Source organism: Ornithodoros turicata, chromosome 3 (assembly GCF_037126465.1).
Source record: "Ornithodoros turicata isolate Travis chromosome 3, ASM3712646v1, whole genome shotgun sequence".
Taxonomy (NCBI): Eukaryota; Metazoa; Arthropoda; class Arachnida; order Ixodida; family Argasidae; genus Ornithodoros; species Ornithodoros turicata.
In genome coordinates, this window is record NC_088203.1 from 13390889 (window position 1) to 13412176 (window position 21288).

A 21288-nucleotide genomic window follows, 5' to 3' on the forward strand; every position below is an offset into this window, starting at 1 on the left:
AACTCCCTATTATGCCTGCCAATTGGGCGGCGTGTTGATGGTGGTAATCTAGTGACCCTAGGGTAATCATCTGGGCGGAAATCAACTTCAAAGGAAACTGTGCCGGCACATGCGTTACAAAAAACAAAAAGAAAAGCAGCCAGACATCACGGACGCGGCAGGAATTCGAACCCGTGTCAGCTGCGGGACTCGGCACGCCAGAAAGCATGAAAGCTTTGGGTGATTTAAAAGTCTGCTTCAGTACGTATGTCCTTGAGGTAGTTCAAGGGAGTATCAAAGGAGCTATCCTATATTCTAAAAGCGATAAAACCCCAGTGCAGGGGACACGGACAGACGAAACACAGACGAAGCACCGAAGCACGTCTGTGTTTCGTCTGTCCGTGTCCCCTGCACTGGGGTTTTATCGCTTTTAAAATGTACCACCAAACAGCCCGGTTTTTATCGCTTTCTAACCTGCTATCCTATAGCTGATTTGTCGTCCATAAAATCTGAGTCGCATAGCGCGAGATGCCCCAATAAAAAAAATTAAGCGTCTTTCACACAAACGAAAAGCTTCATCACGTCTAAAATATACGAAAATTTTAAGGTGTTCCAAATATACGAAAAGTGTCAACGAGTTGCAAAATAAACGAAAAGTTTTGAGTCAGACGAATTCGCTAACGTCAGTCATACAGTTGCCAATAACCCAATTCTACACATATAACTTCGATCATCAAACGAGTGTTATCAAACTGCGCGCGTTTTGAAATGTGCGACTTGAACCGAGACATTTTAAGCCGCTCTTATATATTTAACGCTTCGTTTATCAATACACGTCCGTTATCGGCATTATTTTTTGCACATAACAAAGCCACGTATCAGGTATATAAACAAGACGTTCTCGACGAGACGTGTTGGTAGGGGTCAACAAAAATAAAGCTGAAAAATTATGCCTCTGCTTTCTGTGTTTCTTTCTTTTCTATTTTTTTATTCTGTGTTAGCGCCGCAAAGCAACTGTGGCTATGAACGGCGTCGAGACAGATGGAGAGAGGACAGCAGGAAGGAAGGGGAGCCAGAGGGGGATAGTACGAGTCTTGGGACGACTTCAAGGGGAACTGTTCCGATGGTCGTCCGGAATGTCTGCAGGAAAACTGCAGAATTCGAACCCGCGTCGCTTCCCAATCTCGGCGTGGGAAGCGGCCATCCTAATCGCTATGCCACTGGAGCTGGCCTTCTGCTTTCTAATGACAGAATCGTATTCTCTCAAAGTCCAATAGGAAACAACATATCCGAGCAATTGACCTCTACCCGGGAAACGTCATCATGACGTAGGCAGACAGACTGAAACCGAAACAGGGCTGCGTTCCACGAATGCTGCACCGATGGGTCGCGTCCCTTTCAGGGACCACCGTAATCCCCTCAAGACCGTGGCTTTCTCCGGCGCGATCTTGTTCGCCCCGCTAGCCTCGAGCGTAGTTCAAGTCTACCATATTGGTGGCGCTGTCGAACACTATGACGTCATTTGTTTACAAACAGGGAGAGGTCTATTAAGCGCATATATCAATGCCTTGAAAGCAATGTACCGGTTTTGCAACTATACTTCTATCTTTTCTAAGTTCAACCTGCATGCAGTCTCTCTCGATCCCATCGGTCGAGCACCCTTTATCGAAGCACAATGCACTGGGATTCTGAACGGTTTTTGTTCAACAGCTATTTACATGTGTCGCATTCATTTCGCGATTAGAGCTATTGTCGTCCGTCTGGACACTCGAAGAGCATGCCCATTATCTGCCTCGCTGCAGACTTTAAAGACGATAAAAAGCTTTCTTCAGTGTCACACTCCACCTCGGAGATAACTATGTGCACATTGCATCCCTGCGATGTGTACATGCTGGGAAAACCGGAACGTACGCTTGGTGCTCGCGTATTGGGCTCGTTCGGCAGGCGAGGGAGCGTTCTCGCTCACTGTCACATGTGGTGGCAAGGATAAGCTATTTCCAGCATTTATTTAGTTATTTCGCAGTTTCATTGAGTTATTTCATCAGGCATTGTACACATTCACCGATGTAGGTCGAACACGCGACAGAATTCACGCGATGACGTATGAAATCGCCAACATCGTCATCTACCCCTGTAGAGTATGCTGGAAAAGTGTTCCTCCGCCCGCCACCAGGGAAGAAAGACGGCGCCAGTGTCGCCGTGCCGAACTCTAACCGAACGTCCCTATATCGTTCGCTTCGTGGTATACTGTTGCTTTTATGGTTATCATAGACATATCGTGTCAACAACGTACCTGCCTATGCATTTTTCTTTTAATTTTTTTCTTTTCTTTTTTTCTGACAACCTTAGGGATCCGTTCAACTGTCCTGAATGAACCTAGACAATTCTAATCGGCGCGAACACGTACTTCTTCATTGTATGCTACCTCGCAACCTCCAGATGATGGCTCCGTCTTCCTCTGTCTTCCTCTCCGAAACTACGGTATCGGGCACCACTAATGAGGCTCGTGCACACGACGTCACGCCCAGCCTTTGAGCGCCTTGGAGCCACGTGACACGGGAAGACACCGGGATGCGTCACAGGCGTATTACTGCGGACCGAACGGGGAAGCACCGTGTGTCTTTACAATTCATCTCGTGATTGCACGCATGCCGCAACAACTGACGGCATGCCCTCCTCCTTCTGTGACTCCTGTGCGGCAATACGTTTTCCAATGTTACATGACCAAACGTGACGTCACTGCATTGTCACCTCATTGATGTGTCCTGTCCAGATGGTGTCGCTTCCATGCCTAATGCCTCGGTTCGGGGTGACTGAACGACAAAAGGGGAATGGCTATAGCCACATAAGAAAGAAGAAAATCTTTCTCGGACCAGTGGTGAGTATTTTAGACACTGTCTCACTTCTTTTCTTTTTTCTTTTTTTCGGGAAGAAACGAAAGGGAAGTTCTTTCATTCACATACAGTTAAAGTTAACAGGAAAAAAAAAAGCTATTACGATTTTACAATGACAAAAGAAAGAAAAGGCGGAAGAGAACTAGACTTGAAACGTATGTGCGCATGTATGACGTAGCTAAGAATTCTTTCTTGACACCCACACATACACACATTGGATGATGATGAGGTGGGCGATTCATCGTCGCTGAGGCGGTACACTGCCCTATTCCGCATTGGGAAAGGATGAGGGCATAATGATGGGGGAGGGGCGGCTCCGGGTGTGCCATACCTCCCATTTGAGGGCGCCAAAAGAGGTGCGCTTACTAAACGCACCCAATGTCGAAATGTCAATGAGATCAGTGACTAGTCTTTGTTCGATAACAGGACGTACGTTCGAGGGCGCTGTCATTCGGCGCTCCTCGCGCGTCTACGACAGCTCTCGCGTCGATTTTTTGCAAACCCGAAAGTTAGTTTTTGGAGCCGGAAAAAAAAAATCCGTTAGAGGTACAAAGTTGCAATCAACGGGTTTTGTTTCGTGCCTTTGTATCGCCCGCTACAACTTCCTTTGGCTTCCTTTGGCGACACTTTGGCTCTAATGCTTATAGTTAAAAAAGCTCATTAATCAGTCTTGGGTAGTAACTAAGCTACTTTTAAGTTGTAACGGTAACTAGTTACTTTTGGGGGTAACTAGTTACATTTCCAGAGAAGTAGCTTTTAACTGTAACTAGTTACTATTTCTGTGAATGTAACTGCAAAATGTAACTAGTTACTCGAATAAATGTCGTTCCTCTTTTTCTTTACCCTACCTTACCCTACTTCCCCCGAACAGTGTCTTCCTTCCTTTTATCCGTAATCGGTATGTGCCCCGTGCATTGGGGCTCTTGGCCAAGTAGGGAATTCCAGCTTTGCGAACAGAAATTAGTTGAAGTTAGTGACCCCCAAAGGTCGGAGTGAGTTATATGTGAGTAATAGTGTCACTGCCCTAGCACGGGATCCTGCTTCCCGTGGATATGAGCAAGGGAATGATTATGCACAAATAGGAACTTTCCGGTCAGCTCACTTGCGCTCCGACCAGTGCATAGGCTAATCCTGCTCCGGTTGCTGGTATCATAAAGCTTCGGTGGCCGCTCTATGAAGCAACCTTCGAGTTTTTATGATGGAAGGACGAGAATAATTTAATTGGAAAGTGCAAGCTATGGAATAAGACGTACTCTGCAAACAGGACGTCAACTTCAAACCGGAAAAAGCATCTTGAGGCGAGTTCCTTGTTCTTGTGTATCTCTGTCTCTCTCTCTCTCTACATGCTACGAAACCTGTGCGTGTCACCGTGCTCTTCTTTTTCACCGCGGTGCGCCAGGTCGCATGCACATGTCGTATTTTTCCGTGTGGGATAACTGCGTATTAACTTATACTACTTCTGGTTAAGTGCAAGACAACTTTTATCGCACTTCAGTAAATGCGAATAAATGTATGTTTTTAACAATGGTATCACCCTCTCATGGTCATTTCTATAAAAGGTAACTGTAATGTAACTTAAGTTACTTTCTGTCAGTAACTGTAACTAGTTAGTCGACCAAGAAAGTAACTGTAACTTAGTTACAATTTTTGGCAGATAAACTGTAACTCAATTACTTTTTAGAAGTAACTTACGCAAGACTGTGATTAATTAATTTCGCTAATGAATTCATTAATTACGAAACAAATCTAGTTCGAGTATCCTCGCTCCACTGGCAACACTTCTTTAGAAAAAATCTTCCCGGAAACAACACCGCAAGCGATGTTGCCCCGACGACCGTTTTACGGGCCGCGCATTCCAAGACACGGCCCACCCGGGGGCGGACCGCGTTATCAAGGGGCCCTTCTCAAAATATGAAGGACCGGCTCCCTTTCGCCTCCCTCCACCGCTAAAGATCGAAAGATCAATACGCGGATTTGAAGGGAGACCAGAGCATATCCAGGAGACCAGGCAACACTATGCAGTCAGACTTTTTGTGCGCGATGAACCGTTTTATTTTTAAACTCTGGCTAATTTTTCGTGGAACACCTTGTATGTAACACAGACTTTTGCTGGTGTGCGCTTTGTAGCTGTGTGTTCCTTCTTTTTACTATTATCGGCTCATTCAAAAATTTGCTAAGAGCGTAAAAATATTCGTGACTATACAACCCGCTCATGCCCTTGTGAGGAAAACACCCCCGTGAGAAAACAAATCCAATATCAAATTGTATAGCTCGGCTATCGCCCACCTCCTCCTCATCACCTAACGCGTGAATGTGTGTGTGTGTGTGTGTACTATAGAACCTCACTTTCCGATGTGAACATAATCGAGGTAATAAAATTGACAATGGCGCTGTGAACCAGTGGCATAGCCGAGTGGGCTAAGGCGTCCGCTCGTTAGTTGTAGACTGGGAGGTGGTGGGTTCGAATCCTGTCACCGGCTGTGCTGGCTGAGGTTTTCCCTGGGTTTTTTCGAAGACTTCCCAGACGAATGTCGGCACAGTTCCCCCTAAAGTCGGCCCAGGACGCATACTAATCCCCCTGTCCCCCACTCCTTCCTGCTGTCCTCTCACCGTCTGTCCACATCTGTACACCGCTCATAACCACAGGTGCTTCGCGGCGCTAACACGCAATAAAAAGAAATGGCGCTGTAATCACAATCTGACAAAGTAAGGAAAAAATTACTTGGCTAAAACGCTTGTCTGGGTTATACACCTGTCGATATCAGTTTTTTTTTTTTCAATAATAATAAAACCAAGGAGCTCGAAGTATCTTCTTTAATCGCGTTTACTGCACGGATCCTAGCTATTGAATGTTATCATCATCATCATCATAAATTATCATCTTCTTTAAATCAATCAATTTTCATCTTTTACGGAAGTCGTTTATCCATTTATCGATTTGTAAAAGAATAAAATGGAAAGCCGTTTATCATTATTAATCGTTTCCCGCGCTATAAACCTTCCGACTGGTGGATGAAATTTGAAGACTGTGTCTGTTATCCTTTTGCGGGTCGCATGCACTCATCTGTTATCAGGACAGATAAGACTTTGATACCCATCAGGTGCAAGGTTTCAATATTGATGGCTTCCACATGGATTCGCTACTCATCCATGAATAATGCTATCTCAACCCTGTTCGCGAGACTCTTTCACCTAAATCGGACATACAGACACGTATAGGACACCCGAGTTATCATGTGGCTGGGGACGTGTTCTATGAATCGGTGACGTGAGAGGGGGATTTGATGGAGAGGCATGCCACCCACGGGGGTAGTATGTCATATGTAACGTCCGGTGAATTAGCATGTTTCTACCTTCAGTTTCGATTTACCTTCCTATGAATCACTGTATGAGGCTGCACAAAGTGAACAGCGTCCATACCCTTCCGTGAATTTTCAACAACAAGAGATACCTTGAAAGATATACAACCTTAAATGATGAAGTCTCCCTGTCCCCCCCCCCTCCTTCCTGCTGTCCTCTCTCCATCTGTCCATATCTGAAAGCCGCTCATATATAGCCACAGTTGCTTCGCGGCGCTAACACAAAATGTAAAGAAAAAAAAAGAATCATGAATGAAAGCGGTCACGTGCATGCCCGAAAATTCGAAGGTATTCCTCATCCCCGCATCAATACATGGGAAGCAGGTACAGCCACTTCTCAAGGCTGCACCTTTTTGAATGCAGGCACAGATAAATATCGCTTGGAAACAAAGTACAATAACGCCTCCGCTCGCAGCTTTTCAGTACCCGACACTTTCGCGGCCGCGTACCCCCCAACACGCTTGTAAAATCAGTTCCCCTGTGACTTGTCGACGAGATGGAAGCGGTACATGCGATCATCGCGGTTTCCCTTTCCGACAGCCGACACTCCACGGCGAGTCCATTCAGCTGCCGCCGATATCGAAGCTCGAAGCGGTTCAGCCGAACGCTGGCACGCCGCCAAGCCATTGGATGAGGGAGATCACGTGACGACTGGCTTATCACCCTCGGAAAGAGAGAGGGAAGTTAGGAAAGAGAGGTCAACGAAGGATAGTTTACTAGTTGTGCGCGGTATGGCGACGGCAGCACGTGTTTTCCGAGCCGCAACGCAGTACTCATAAGCGACGACACAGTCATGGAAGACAGCAACGAGCCGGAAACCATCGTGGGAATCTCCTGGGACGATCTCCCGCTTGACAGCCTCAGTTCCGATGGCTACCTCGAATATCTTTTCTCCCCGGAAAGCTGTCTCGTTTCCGACGACAACGGCCAAGCGTCGAGTTTACCCGCAGAAACGCTGAGTTCCTTTTCGGATACCTTCTTCCCGCTGCCCAACTGTGAACCGACAACTAATTGCTGGTGGCCCTCAAACAGCCCAGACTCTGGGTACGAGGATGCGTGCTCCACGCCGTCACCGACACCAGAAGACGCGGTCAACTGGTCCGCGTTCGGCGAGAATGTTCCTTTTCCCGATGGATTTGGATACCAGGAGGACTTCGTCGTTCTTGGCGTCGGTCTCAAGACGTTGATGACCGGATACCGCGAGGAAGAATTTGGTGCACCTGCAGTCCCTCCACCAGAGCCGCCGCCGCCACCGTCCGTACCTCGTGGTCGAGGAGCCGTACGTGGAAGACGTGGAGGGACACCCACGACGAGTAAGACTTCCAACGGCAGACAAGGCGGCAGACATAAGGCGAGCATCTTGCTCGAGCCGACGCCGCGGCGGTACAGTAGGCAAACTGCCGTGAAGGAGGAAGATAAAATCTTCTGCTGCTCGTACCAAGGGTGCAACAAGGTGTATTCCAAGAGCTCCCATCTTAAAGCCCACCTGCGCCGCCACACCGGTGAGAAGCCTTTCGCATGTCAATGGCCCGGGTGCGGCTGGAGGTTCTCCAGGTCTGACGAGCTCGCTCGTCACAAGCGGTCGCATTCGGGCATCAAACCGTACCGTTGTCAGACGTGTGACAAGCGCTTTTCGCGTTCCGATCATTTAGCCAAGCACCTCAAGGTTCATCGCCGAGAGAAACAGACAGTGCTGCAGCCTGGGACGTCTTACCGCGGCAGACACCACACGGGAATGTCTGCCAGTGCAGTGCGTGCCTAAGTGCGTCTGCGACTACATTTACGAGCCAGTTTCTGAGAAACGCTTATTGTTGTATACGGCCAGGAACTTCTGGCTTTTTCGCCTTCTAAAGGCACTTTTTTTTTTCTTCTTACGACAAAATACTCCGAATGGTCCGGTTATCATTGACGGTAACCTGTACTCTTTCACGGACGAACAGTCTTGTTTCGACAAATCGTGATGGAGATGTTCTATTTATTTTCACGACCAAAAGCGCCGACAGCTCTTGACCCACCACAGCGTCCTGTCATCTGGTCAGGGCATAGAAAACTCATCGCCCGTCATGTTGTGCCATGTTGTTAATTTTGTGCTTTGCTCCTCGTTTCATTATGTCATGTTTTCAATAAATTTGTTGTTGCCAAAGTTTGGACCAGGTCTTTGGCAAACCTTTGTATCCGAAGCCGTGCTTTTTTTCCCCCAATTTCATCAGGCGGAAGTGGACTTCGCTCGCTTGTATACATGTAATGGGAGACGTAAGGTTCAGTTAACGCGCAGGCGGGCGCACCGCTGTAAATCTAGCTCGAAGCATACGGGGAGTACAGGTGTTTTATGTCCTTTCCGTGGTGGTCTTTTTATAAGAGCGTCTTACCTTACAGTACCGTGTTCGAGCAGCGCTGGAATGGAATTCGCGCAGCACGAACTACAAGGGCCATATTTTAGCTAAATTCAACGCAGTTAAAACAGCTCACTTTATTTCATTTATACGCAGCTAATCGTTGCACACAAACTGGCAAGAAGTCACCGCCAATTTCATCAGAATGTCAGTATCTAAACACAATCATAGTCGCAAGAAATCACTGGTTATATCCCTGCGGTTGTGATAACCGCGTTCAATTCGACCAGAACGTGCTCGCTGATTAGACGCGTCTGACCAAATCCCCCCCTCCGGATTTTAACATTATCTGCGAAGCGATTTGTGAGAGACAGTGTGATTCACTCGACGTCCACCGCTGGTAACAGTGGAAAGACAAACAGCTTGTTTGCCAGCACGTGGTTGGCGTTCTCAGTTTCTTGCTTTCATGGCTGGAACTTGAAGCGCACGTTGGAATTTGCCTGACGTCATTATATTACACGTGAGTTTTCCGGGATTGATGACGTTCCACTCAGCATCAGCACTGTAGCTGAGGTACTTTGCACACCTTCTCACGTCACGAATGCTTTGTACCCTTCCAAGATTACCGTGTTATGACTGCGGTGATCATTATTTGATGAGCAAACATAAGTACCGGCTGGGGGAGGGGATTTATTACGATCGAAACTGATGATGTTAGGGGACGGTTATCTATCGTTACAAGCGACATGATGTTGCGCGGCAGAAAGTGGATGGTTATAGAAGGATTCCTTCCGTATAGGTGGATCGGCGGGTGAAGTCAGAAAAGAAAACTAAAGGAAAATGACCAATTGCTATGACACTTTGTGATAATATATACTGAGATTTTTGCGTCTCATTGTCAGTCTAATCACTAATGCAATATCACATCACGTGCAAATATTTTTTTTTTCGATAGTTCGAGTACAAAAGATCAAGATTTTCTTCTGATTTCTTTTCAAATTGGAAGTTTTGTAGTACGTACAGGAAGCGATCGCGCAGTTGACGATTTTAAATTACTGTTCTCGGGGTTGAATTTCAGTAACTGGAAGTTACTTTAGGGAGGCGAGGGACACGGAAGGTAGAGAGGGAATAAAAAAGGAAGAAAAAGGTTTCAAACCCGTTCCCCCTTCCCCAAATGCAAGAGTTCGGGGGGTTTGAAACCCCCCCCCCCCCCCCTCCCCATTCTGTCTACGCCACTGCCTGGGATGTCGTCTTCAGCTTGCTGCGTCTGAATACTCCGGCACAGCAGAAATGAATGCTGATTTCACTTTCTGCTATTCACCATATGAGCGTGCACTGCTTATCGACGAAAACTGCCCTTCACAGCAGCTAGCACCGTGTCTACTACCGGGAACTTAAATACCGCGCCACTTTGCGCTCTTCGAAACAAGTCCAGCAGAAAGCCGTGAAATTTCTTTCTGCGACTGCTCTCAGTACTCTCACGTCTAAAGGCTCACAAGGAACATTCGGTTCATCTGCAAACTCTTGTCGATAAAAACGCATAAAAAACAGACGAAGGTAGGGACTGTCTGCTTAAAAAAAAACAAAAAAAAAACAGAGGTATAAGGACTGTCCGTCTGCCCGCTTTCCGTCGTCACAGCTCTGGTCGTCTAGCATCTAGCCGTGGCTGTCGGTTAAGTGATAGCGCTCCCTTCCAGGAGCCTGTGCGGTAAACATTCTTACGTGAATCAGTGTGTGGTTGCGTCACGCACGGAGGCTGAGTCATCGCCAAGGGTCGGAAGCACGCGACAGACTTCCCGACACGGCTCCAAGCACGTGATTCCACTGACTAACGAGTGAAGAAAGGAAAAGTCCCCACGGTAACAATGGAGGTCAATTTTAGAGAATAGATCGATGGCCCTTTAAAAGAGACATCTTCCAGGAGCAATAAAACGTGCGATGAATGATGAGGCTGTAATGTGGCGGATGCGACGTCATACCTCATACGCGGCAGCGATCTAGAGACACGTAGGCGGGGGGAATGAAAGGAAGCGAAGTACAACGGGAACACTGAATTGGGGGATAGTGATGTTATGATAATCATATTTTACCTGTTTTATTAGGCCAGATCCAGTGGTGGAAATTGTTAGGAAATTGTGTACGGAATTGATGCTGTTATTAAGTTGGTGATGAGGCTGCAAGCCGCACAAACAAAAGCACCGATGAGTGTGAAGCTGAGTTGAGCCCTCCGAAAAACACAACATATTTATTTTAAACAGAGTGACGTAGAAGGTGGTACCATATATTTCGCTGTACAATATATTACCATATCATACCATGTGTAGCATACGTACAAAAAATTTAAACAGAGTGACGTAGAAGGCGGTACCATATTTCCCTGTGCCTTATACACATTTCAGTACCATGTTATCGTATTTCGGTACCATATAAAAATTTCCCTGTGTGTATCTCTTATTTTTGTTTTTAGTTCTACTACTATTTCATCCTCAGCCACAAGGCATTGAAACCCTGCACTTTTTTTTTATCTTTCTTTCTCTCTCTTTTGTGTGTGTGTGTGTGTGTGTGTGTGTGTGTTTTGTCCTGCACGAGGAGTCTTCCCGCAGCCAATGCGTGTATTTACACGGCTAGCAACATACCGGAGGAATACTAAATCGAGGTCGTATCCTTTTTTCCGAATAGCTTTGCCCGTTGCTGCACGGAAGGAATCTCGCGTAAGATTGTATTTGCAGACGAGCCGGGAACTGACACGAGAGTCTCTCGAGGTCTCGAAGAATGTCTGTCCGCGAGGAATGGCTGACACTGTGATTGACGACCCTTTCACCTACGCCGCGCTTTGTTTCGACAGTGACTTACAACGGGGAATTTGCCGCTACGTCCTCCACCACAATGACCCGCAGGACGTCAAATTCGTGTCAAATTCTATTCTATTCTATTCTATTCCATTCTATTCCAGACCCTGTTATGGTGATGTTCAGTTAGATGGTGCTCGCAAAATTCGGATGCTACGACTTCTTATTGCGTTTATGGCTGTGTGTACTTCGTTAAAGGGACAAAAAGCGTTCTCTGATTGGTGGTAGTTAAGGTCGTACTAAAGACTGGGAGGTGGTGTGTTCGAATCGTATCACCAGCTCTGCTGTCTGAGATTCCCCTGACTTTTCCGGCAGACTTTCCCCTTGAAGTCGGCCCAGGACGCATGCTAGCCCCCCTGTCCCACGTTGCTTCCTGCTGTCCTCTCTCCATCTGTCGAAGTCTGCACGCCGCTCATAGCCACAGTTGCTTCGCGGCGCTAACACGGAATTAAAAAAACAAAACAAAAAAAACAAGTTGCAGTCTCGAACTAAACAAATTCAACTGATTTCATTTTCCTTTTCTTTTTCTTCCATTTTTGTACTCATGAGCAACCAGATCCGTCAGAGTAATGAATAAACATGAACAACAAAGATTTCATGCTGATGATGTTGACGATTTCATGTTGATGATGATGAAAGAATGTTACGAAGTCAGGTACTAACTGGCCCCTTTTCATCGCTTATTCAGATGATGATGGTTGAGGTATGTCATTGCCAAACACTCTTAACAAAAAGTGTGTACTTTAACTCCTTTTCCTTGCCACATGTATCACTCCCTTTTAGAGAGTACAATTACTCTCAAAAAGGAGTCCCCTCACTCCCTACAGGGAATGATGAGACTTCTACAGGAGGATTGACTTCTACAGGAGGATTGACTTCTACAGGAGGATTGAGGACTTGTGAGGAGGATTGAGGACTCCTAAGGGAGTGATATATGTGGCAAGGGTGTACTCCCAAAAAAGGAGTTACTGTACATCCCTTTTTTAAAGAGTAGAGGCTGTAGTGTACTCCATTGCTCGCGGGAAGCTGGTGAAGTTGTAATGATGACCTTCACAGTGAAGACCGATGCCTTGCAGTCTCCAGAAGGGCAAGCAGTGCTTCTAGGGCACGAGGACGGTACGTGCAAAGAAATTAACGTATAGGTATCTTTCAACTGGCCATTACCTGTTCGTACGGCCTGTGTATCTTTTCGTAATCTTATTTGTTGATTGCCTGGTAGTATGTTCTTACTTTTATGACAATAAAATAGGATTATGGGGACGCCAAGCATCTCCAGATTATATGTCCGCCTTCTCTGTATCTCGGAGCGTCATATTCTTATCGTCGACACGTTTCATTGAGGAATTCAGTAACGCTGATTATGCGGTATATTATACGTACGTGTTGTTCCAGGTGAAGAAGAGGCTAAGGGAGTTGATGTTACGTACAGGATATCGTAATTCTTAACTCACAGTCACCGAGATTTTGAACGAAACCAATTGAATGTTGTTAGCAGTTGTGTATGGTAGTCGCCCTTGTATCTTTTTTTTTTTCATTCTACCTAATCAATTATTTAAATAGGACTAATTAGCAAACTTTTAGAGGCGCCAACTGGAAAGCTGTAGATTGTCTTAGGAAACGCTCGATCGAGGTGTTTCCAACAAGGTACGCTTTGTGGGTCTTTTCTTTTCTTTCTTTCTTTTTTTTTTTTTTGCCTAAAAAAAGAGAGCCGGTGAAGTCCTATGACGTGACAAACATACCATAACGTGACACAAATACCGTGGCACGACACGACAAAACTACTTTGCGACATACATGTGAATATATACGAGACATGTGACAAAGATGCTGTGCCATAAGATGATAAAAATACCATGCATGCAGTAATAGATGTGATACGTGACAAAGATACCGTGATATGAAATGACAAAAAATCCATGTAGCAAGACATGTGACAAAACAACAATGACACGATATGACAAAAAGAAAAAGAACAAGAAAAAAGAACGCGGCCGCGCACGGCGATTGCACCGCGCGCTGTAAGGTCACGTGTAGTACCGTATCTAAAACCGTCTTGTGATAGTCAAAGATTTCAATATTCGCAGAACAGCCAGATAACTTCCCAGAGTGCATCACACGGAAAACTATTAAATTAGTACACTGGACTGGACCAGACATGCCGAATCCTGAAGGGGAGAATGCGAATGAAACATGCGTGAATCTATAGCCAAGTTACCTTGGGCAGCCACGTGCACTGAAAGGAAACGGAGCATGTGCGTTGGCAACCATGAACTCGACGGTAGCAACGACAAGTTATTCAAAATACAAATTTCGAAATATCCCGTGACTAATGCGGCTTTCGCTGTTCGTGTCGGATCATTTTCTCCACAGCGGAATCGCTGTTTTTGTAGTGCAGCATTTCTTCACGTCCGTCAGATCAACTCTGACGCAGCTGTAAAGTAACGACAGGATGAGCTGACTCACCATCACTTTAACTTTAGTTGAAGAGAATGATCGTGTTCGTGTGTAAACGAACTTCTTTACTATCGTTCATTAGAACATGCAAACCAACGCATTACGCCATTAATTCACGTGTGTTATGTATGTGTGTGTGCGAGAGGGGGGGGGGGGGGGCAGGTCGAAAGTGCGAGGAAGTCGCCACCAAGGAAATGATGAGGGCCCATCACTACCTGTAAGGATGCGAAATATGTTTTGTGCGAAAGAAGAACACCGTCTCAGATATATAATGTCTAATAATGTAATAATGTGTAATAATAATGTCTATAATCTTTGGCGACCGAAGCGAACACACGCATAGCAGCATATATGTGCGGATATGCAGCAGCCATAAGTGATACGCTTTTACGGATCTGTCCTTTCTTGGCTTCCGAATGCAGATCCTCAACTATTCGAATACCTATATACGGTTCGGAAAAGTCATCGTTTCGGTTCGAAATTCGAATATACAGACCAGGCTGTGCTGTATAGTATCTAGTAGAGCTCTCGTCTTTTTAGACGTTTTTCTTTTTTCTTTTTCTCTAGTAGACCTGGAGTAGCTTGTCCCGCGGTAAGCCGGCACAGATCTCTATTTTTTTTTTTCTCCTACCACCACTACCACCACCATCATCATCATCATCGAATATAGACTTCCATATGTCCAGTCGAACATGAATTATTCGCTTCCGTATTCGAAAAATCAGAATATTTGCGCAGAGGAATAATAATATGAATTTTTTATTACTCAGATTAAAAAGTAACGCTCTTTCCCTCACTCTGCTATCTGTATGCCACCGGTGACCTCACGCCTTCCTTTCTTTCATTTTGCACGGCCGGCCTTGGAGCCTTCGACGTTTGAAAACTACTAACACGAATCTTCCGTTATTGCCACCATTCTTCTCACACAGCAGCGTGGGCTCACTTCACCGCCGTGGACCAGAACTCCTGTGGTGGCAAGAATCCAGGAATAATTCCATCACAGCGTGAGAGTCAGCATTGTGGCTTATCGTCGCTTTATCTCCTTACAAATGGGTCTTTGTTTCGAGTGGGGATTCCTAATCTAGAAGATGTGCGTTCCGATAACATTCCGTTCAGGGGAAATCTTGTTGCAGCCCTGATTAGGGAGACAATGCGAAGAGTCACGGGACACCGTCCGGTCGCTACCAGGCACGTTGGCACGATTTCTTCGCAGAGAGAAAAAGTAACGATTAGTTTACCTCGGCAATTCTCAAGTATAGCGTTTGCGGAATGCCAAGCCCTTGCCACTGTTTGTTCTTGCTTCGCATACTTGTTGCGCCATAGCCCATCTTGTCTCGGATAGCGCAGCAGCGGCATTGTAGTTCCAGATTCACGTTGATGATGCGCATTGGTCCATCCTCTAGTCTTCGATAGCACGACAGTGGCTTCGTAGTTCCTGGTTCACGTTCCTGTTGCGAATTGGTCCATCCTCTAGTCTTCGATAGCACGACAGTGGCTTCGTAGTTCCTGGTTCACGTTCCTGTTGCGAATTGGTCCATCCTCTAGTCTTCGATAGCACGACAGTGGCTTCGTAGTTCCTGGTTCACGTTCCTGTTGCGAATTGGTCCATCCTCTAGTCTTCGATAGCACGACAGTGGCTTCGTAGTTCCTGGTTCACGTTCCTGTTGCGAATTGGTCCATCCTCTAGTCTTCGATAGCACGACAGTGGCTTCGTAGTTCCTGGTTCACGTTCCTGTTGCGAATTGGTCCATCCTCTAGTCTTCGATAGCACGACAGTGGCTTCGTAGTTCCTGGTTCACGTTCCTGTTGCGAATTGGTCCATCCTCTAGTCTTCGATAGCACGACAGTGGCTTCGTAGTTCCTGGTTCACGTTCCTGTTGCGAATTGGTCCATCCTCTAGTCTTCGATAGCACGACAGTGGCTTCGTAGTTCCTGGTTCACGTTCCTGTTGCGAATTGGTCCATCCTCTAGTCTTCGATAGCACGACAGTGGCTTCGTAGTTCCTGGTTCACGTTCCTGTTGCGCATTGGCTCTTCCTCTAGTGTTCAATAGAAGGGCTACAGAAGAGTTGTAGTTACTGTTCTACGTTCATGTCGGTACTCACATCAGTGTGCTGGCAATCTTGTGACAACATAAGACAAAATTTTACCAGCGTTTCCGATACGGCGTTAGCCTTTTTTTGTTCAGTACCGCGAAGCAACAGTGACTGTGAGCGGCGTGCAGACGTGGACAGATGGAGAGAGGACAGCTGGAAGGAGTGGGGGAACTGCGGGGAGGGTTAGTTTGCGTCCTTGCCGACTTCAGGGTAACGGGCCGACAAAGTCTTCTGGAACACACAGGGAAAATCAGACAGCACAGACGGCGAACCCGAGATTCGAACCCAAAGATTCGAACCCGCGTCACCTCCTATAGACTCGGCGTGGAAAGCGATCATCCTAACCAATAGACCACGGGAGCTGGTGGCGTTAGCCTGGTAACCCACATTGCCTTCACGAGCAACTTTGTCAATTCGGCGATTGAAGACAGGGGCATGCGCAGAAAACGTACACAGAAGAGGGGAAAAAATGAGAAAATGTTGTCGCGCCATCGCATAGATGACAAAGTAATGTCCCCGAACTAGACAGGTTTCAAGCATCCATGTTTCAGACAAAGTGCCCACATCGCTGTTAGCCCTATACTATTGACTCTTTTCATCTGACGTCACTGTCGCAGACGGCATAACCTTTCCCCCTGCTTGTGGCAGCCATACTTTTGTGCATGGCGCGTGCACGCTACCAGCCATGACCTACTACTATACTAGTATAGATTGATTATTTAAAAGAAAACCAGGGAGAACTTGAAATTGTCTCCTGACTAGTTCTGCTACTCCCAAAACAAAACAACAACCTACAAACAACCAAAAACAAACGAAGTACATTCCCCGTCCCCAACAATTAGTGTGTTAGTACACTAGGTGCAAGTGAATAAATATCACTAGAACATGCAGTGAAACAGATACACACTAATGCAAAGATACACACTACAAATACACACTACAAAGATACACACTGATACGAGGCACTCGCACAAAATCCTAAAATATGAGTTCCATGCCGCAGCTCACAAGGAAGTTCTCAAGTGCCGCAAAGGCAGTGTCTCGCTTTCTTGGGTCCCACAGTCCGAGCACTTTCACCACGTCGAAACGCCTGTTGTCCAGGCGGTCGAGGGTATACATCAACCTAGCCCTTTGTGGAGCATACTTTGTACAATGCAGGAGAATGTGCTCAGTTGAAGAGGAGAGATGATCGGCGATCAGCTTCCTGCCACTGTTCCTCCATACCTGCTCTTGAAATGGGCTGAAGTAGCGATTTCACGTCTGCCTTGAAAAATGGCACCACATAGTTTGTTGACGAAAGATGTGCTACGTCCGCTAATTCGTCTGCGGCCTCATTACCCGGTATGCCAATGTGGCCAGGTATCCACTGGATGAGGACGTCATGACCGGTGATGTACGATCTTGCATATTCTTTCAGTATGTCGTGAACAACTGGATTAATACGTCCGCCAGTCAAGAACGATTGTATAGCTTCAAGTCCAGCCTTGGAGTCACAGTAGATAACCCACTGAGCCGGTATCTCCCTTGTGCCTATATAATCTATTGCCATTTTAATCGCAACTAACTCAGCCATGGTCGACGACGTGCGATGCGATAGTCTCGCGATCCCTTCCCTACTATGCTCTGGTACCACAAATGCAGATGCAGATCCTGAGGTCGTCGTCGAGCCGTCAGTAAAAATCGCCGTCCTGTTCCTGTGATTGTCCATAGCGGCAAGGCAGTACTGTCGGATCGCCAAGGTTGGGTAATGTGCTTTTTTCTGCAAACCTGGTACGGACGTGCAAACTACCGGGGGTATAAATGTCCATGGAGGATGTAGCGCCATTTCCTGTCTTTGCGCTTTAGGAATTGTTCGGTGGTGTTGAGCGATCGCATTTGAAAAATTCGATTTTCGGTGGACTAATTGTCGTGCAAGCGTGTGTTTGTAGTGTGACGTGCTTAGCCGCGCATAATGACGCACTGATTCCTTAGTCCGCAGCACAGCGAGCGAAAGTTCTCGGGATTCTATTGTGGTTAGAATATTAGAAGTGGCGCACGGTACTCCAAGACATATCTTCAGGCCCTTGGCTAGTGCACTCTGCAGTGTTCGCTCTGAGGTGTCAGATATACCATGTAACACCGGAAGGTGGAATGCAATCATCTGCCGAATGAGAGCTCTGTGTATGGCCAATAGGGATCTGGTCGACAGTTCCCAGTGAGAACCTGCGGTATGACGCAACACGTTGCTTCTCGCATCGGCTCTTCCTTTTATATATTTGACATGAGCAGCCCATGAGAGTTGTGCGTCGATGATTACTCCCAGAAAGCGATGGTGAGATACTCTTGGTACTCGTTGCCCATTTAGATGCAACTGAAAATGCTTCAATTTCTTTCGGGTGAATGGAAGGAAGACCGTCTTCTCTGCTGAGATGTCCATTCCTCTCTGCATTAAGAAGCCTTCAGTTACGTCTAGCGCATTTTGAAGACGTTTTTGTAGCGCAGGCATCTGCACTCCGGAGCCCCACGAACATATATCGTCAGCGTAGATGGTAATATGTACATTCTTTGGCAGCAGCTGTGGTAGAGATGATAAGACCACATTAAACAGTAGAGGACTCAGTACGCCCCCCTGTGGGACTCCACATGTGAGAGCATGATTATCGCTTGCACCGTTCTCCGTCCTCATGTAAACAGACCTGCCCTGGATGTAGTCAGCAATCCACCGTAAAGCACGCCCTTGGATGCCTTGAGTGAAGAGGTCGTGGCAGACTTGTACAAAATACTGCGCAAAAGTATTTAAAATAAGATACTAAATACCCTACGGAAAAAGTATTTAAAATAGAGTACAAAATACTCAAAGCTGAAAGTAATTTGAGTAGAGTGCTAAATACTCTAAGAAGTATTTAAGATACTCTTTAAAGTACTTTAGTGTTAGCAGTAAGTGAAACGCGTATTCTCAACGTGGCCTTACAAATGAAAGGAATAAACTTCATGAGCCATGCATATCTTTCATTTGCAACGTCTTGGTGTCAAGTAATGTTTGATGAACTTTGGTGAACCCAAGTAAACTTTGTTGATATATTCTGACCCAAAACTTCGTAATCCCTCCTGTATGTCGGTTCGGGTCTTTCATTCTCTGGTACGTGTGTCTATTGCTTTGATGACCAAGGAAACAAATGCCGGGATCATCTTGTACCTAATCCCCTGGTGATTCACCTGGCAATATGAATAGGAACGGTCTTCTGACGAAGTTCGTTATTGACAAGCAAGGCCAGGCTTGGGACCGACCTATTGTACAAGAAGATAAATGACAGATTCGCAAATTCCCGAAAACAGAAAATGAAGAAAAAAGCGGGTTAAATTCCAGTGAGCTGAAAATCTCGGCACGGCGGGAAGCGTGCTGGATATGGCTTGACGAGGAAGGAAAGTATTTTGAGTACTGAGTAGCAAATACCGAAAAAAGTATTTTAAATACACTAAAAATACTTGTCGCAAAAAGTATTGAGTAGAGTACCAAAATACCGGAAAAAGTATTTAAAATACTGTATTTTGAGTACGTACTCACGATACGTACAAGTCTGGGTCGTGGAGCACGTGACTGTGGCTGACCGTATCGTATGCTCTTTTAATATCCAGAAAAACTGCTGCAGTTGTCCGGCCTTGAGCGCGCTCATGTTCTACATACGTGACCAAGTCCAGCACACTATCCATTGTACATCTGCCTTTACGAAACCCGGACATGGAGTCAGGGAAAACGCAATGCGCTTCTAGGAGCCACTCCAACCGACTCAGGACCATTTTTTCCATGATCTTGCACACACAGCTGGAGAGACTGATGGGACGAAACGACTTGACGTCACGAGGGGACTTTCCGGGTTTGAGTAGAGGAACCACTCTAGAGACTTTCCATGACGGTGGTAGTTTGCCTTCAGCCCAACTGGCGTTCATGATATGCAGTAAGGTCGTCTGAGCAGTTGGGTCCAAGTTAACCACATGTCTATATGTAACACCATCAGGACCTGGCGATGACTGGCGAGCCCTTGATTTCAATGCAGCCTGGAGTTCCGCAAGGCTGAAGTCGAAGTCAAGTGCTTCGCACTGCGCATTGCGAGTAAAGCACGTGGTGTCCGTGACCTCTTTCACAGATGTTTGATGCACGCTAGTTGCAGATGCCACTGACGGTTTAGCAAGTGACATGCAGAATTCATTAGCCACCGTCTTCTCGTCCGTATTTCGATAGATAGCCAATGCTCTAAACGGGTATGTCTTGGTAGTCGGCGTCCCAAGCGTTCTAATGATCTGCCATACTCTCGTTGTAGGTGTGAAAGGAGTCAAAGTAGAGCAAAAGGTTCTCCATTGTTGCTGCGACAACCTTTGAAGATGACGGCGGATGACCCTCTGTAAGCGGCAGGCTTCGCGATAGTCGGCACGGCTTCCAGACCTACGGAACCTCCTTTCAGCCCTGCGCCGTATCGCCCGCAGTCTCTCGTATTCCGCGTCCACCTGACGATACGTGTCGGGAACTGTGACAACCTTGGTTGCAGCCTCAGCCGTGGCCTTCACCGCAGCTGAGAATTCTTCACCTGTAGTTACTGAGGTCACGTGGCGAGGGGACTGAAGCTTGTATAGCCTCCAGTCTGTTACCCGAACTTGCCTCTGTCCTTTCGTAGGTGTGAACAGACGGTGTATAACAAGTACAGGCATGTGGTCGCTGTCCAACGAATCTGTATGGGTAGTCCATTCCATGTGGTGAGCTATGTCACAAGAGCACAAGGTGACATCTATGGAACTGTGGCAGGAGTGGCCTCGAAAGAATGTCGGCGAACCGTCACTGAGGACAGTCAAGTTAAATTCATCCATCACACACTCAAGCACGTGTCCCCGAATATCGGTGTGCCGGCTACCCCAAACAACACCGTGAGCATTCATGTCTCCACAGATGATGACCGGTGAAGGAACTCCTCGGAGAAAGTCGCGAAACTGATCCACGTTGATCCTTACATCTGGGGCCACATACATACTAGTCACTGTGATACGCGTACTCTTGAGCTGCACCTGGCACGTTACATATTCAAAATTTTCATCTGTCGAGCATCGTAGGAAGGCACACGGTATGTCTTTTGTCACGCACAACATTGCTCGACTGTGGTTACCTGTCCTCTGAGAACTGTACACCTCGTACCCTGAGAGACCAAAGCTACTGTCCACTCTCGGTTCGCTCAATGGCAATATTGGGAAACTATGGCGAAAAATAAAGTTGCGAAAATCTCCCATTTTCTCCCAAAATCTCCCACTAGTATAGAGTAGGTCGTGCTACCAGCATTAACTGTGGTGCGAGCACGTGCG

The 21288-nt window shown here is 46.5% G+C and overlaps 1 protein-coding gene across 1 annotated transcript; it reads left to right on the plus strand.

Moving 5' to 3' along the window:
- The first annotated feature begins 6919 nt into the window (after positions 1 to 6919).
- Positions 6920 to 8406, plus strand: LOC135389929 (Krueppel-like factor 9). Its single transcript, XM_064619979.1, has one exon. The coding sequence runs from the start codon at positions 7026 to 7028 to the stop codon at positions 7992 to 7994; it is 969 nt and encodes a 322-aa protein (XP_064476049.1). The 5' UTR covers positions 6920 to 7025; the 3' UTR covers positions 7995 to 8406.
- Positions 8407 to 21288: the final 12882 nt, after the last annotated feature.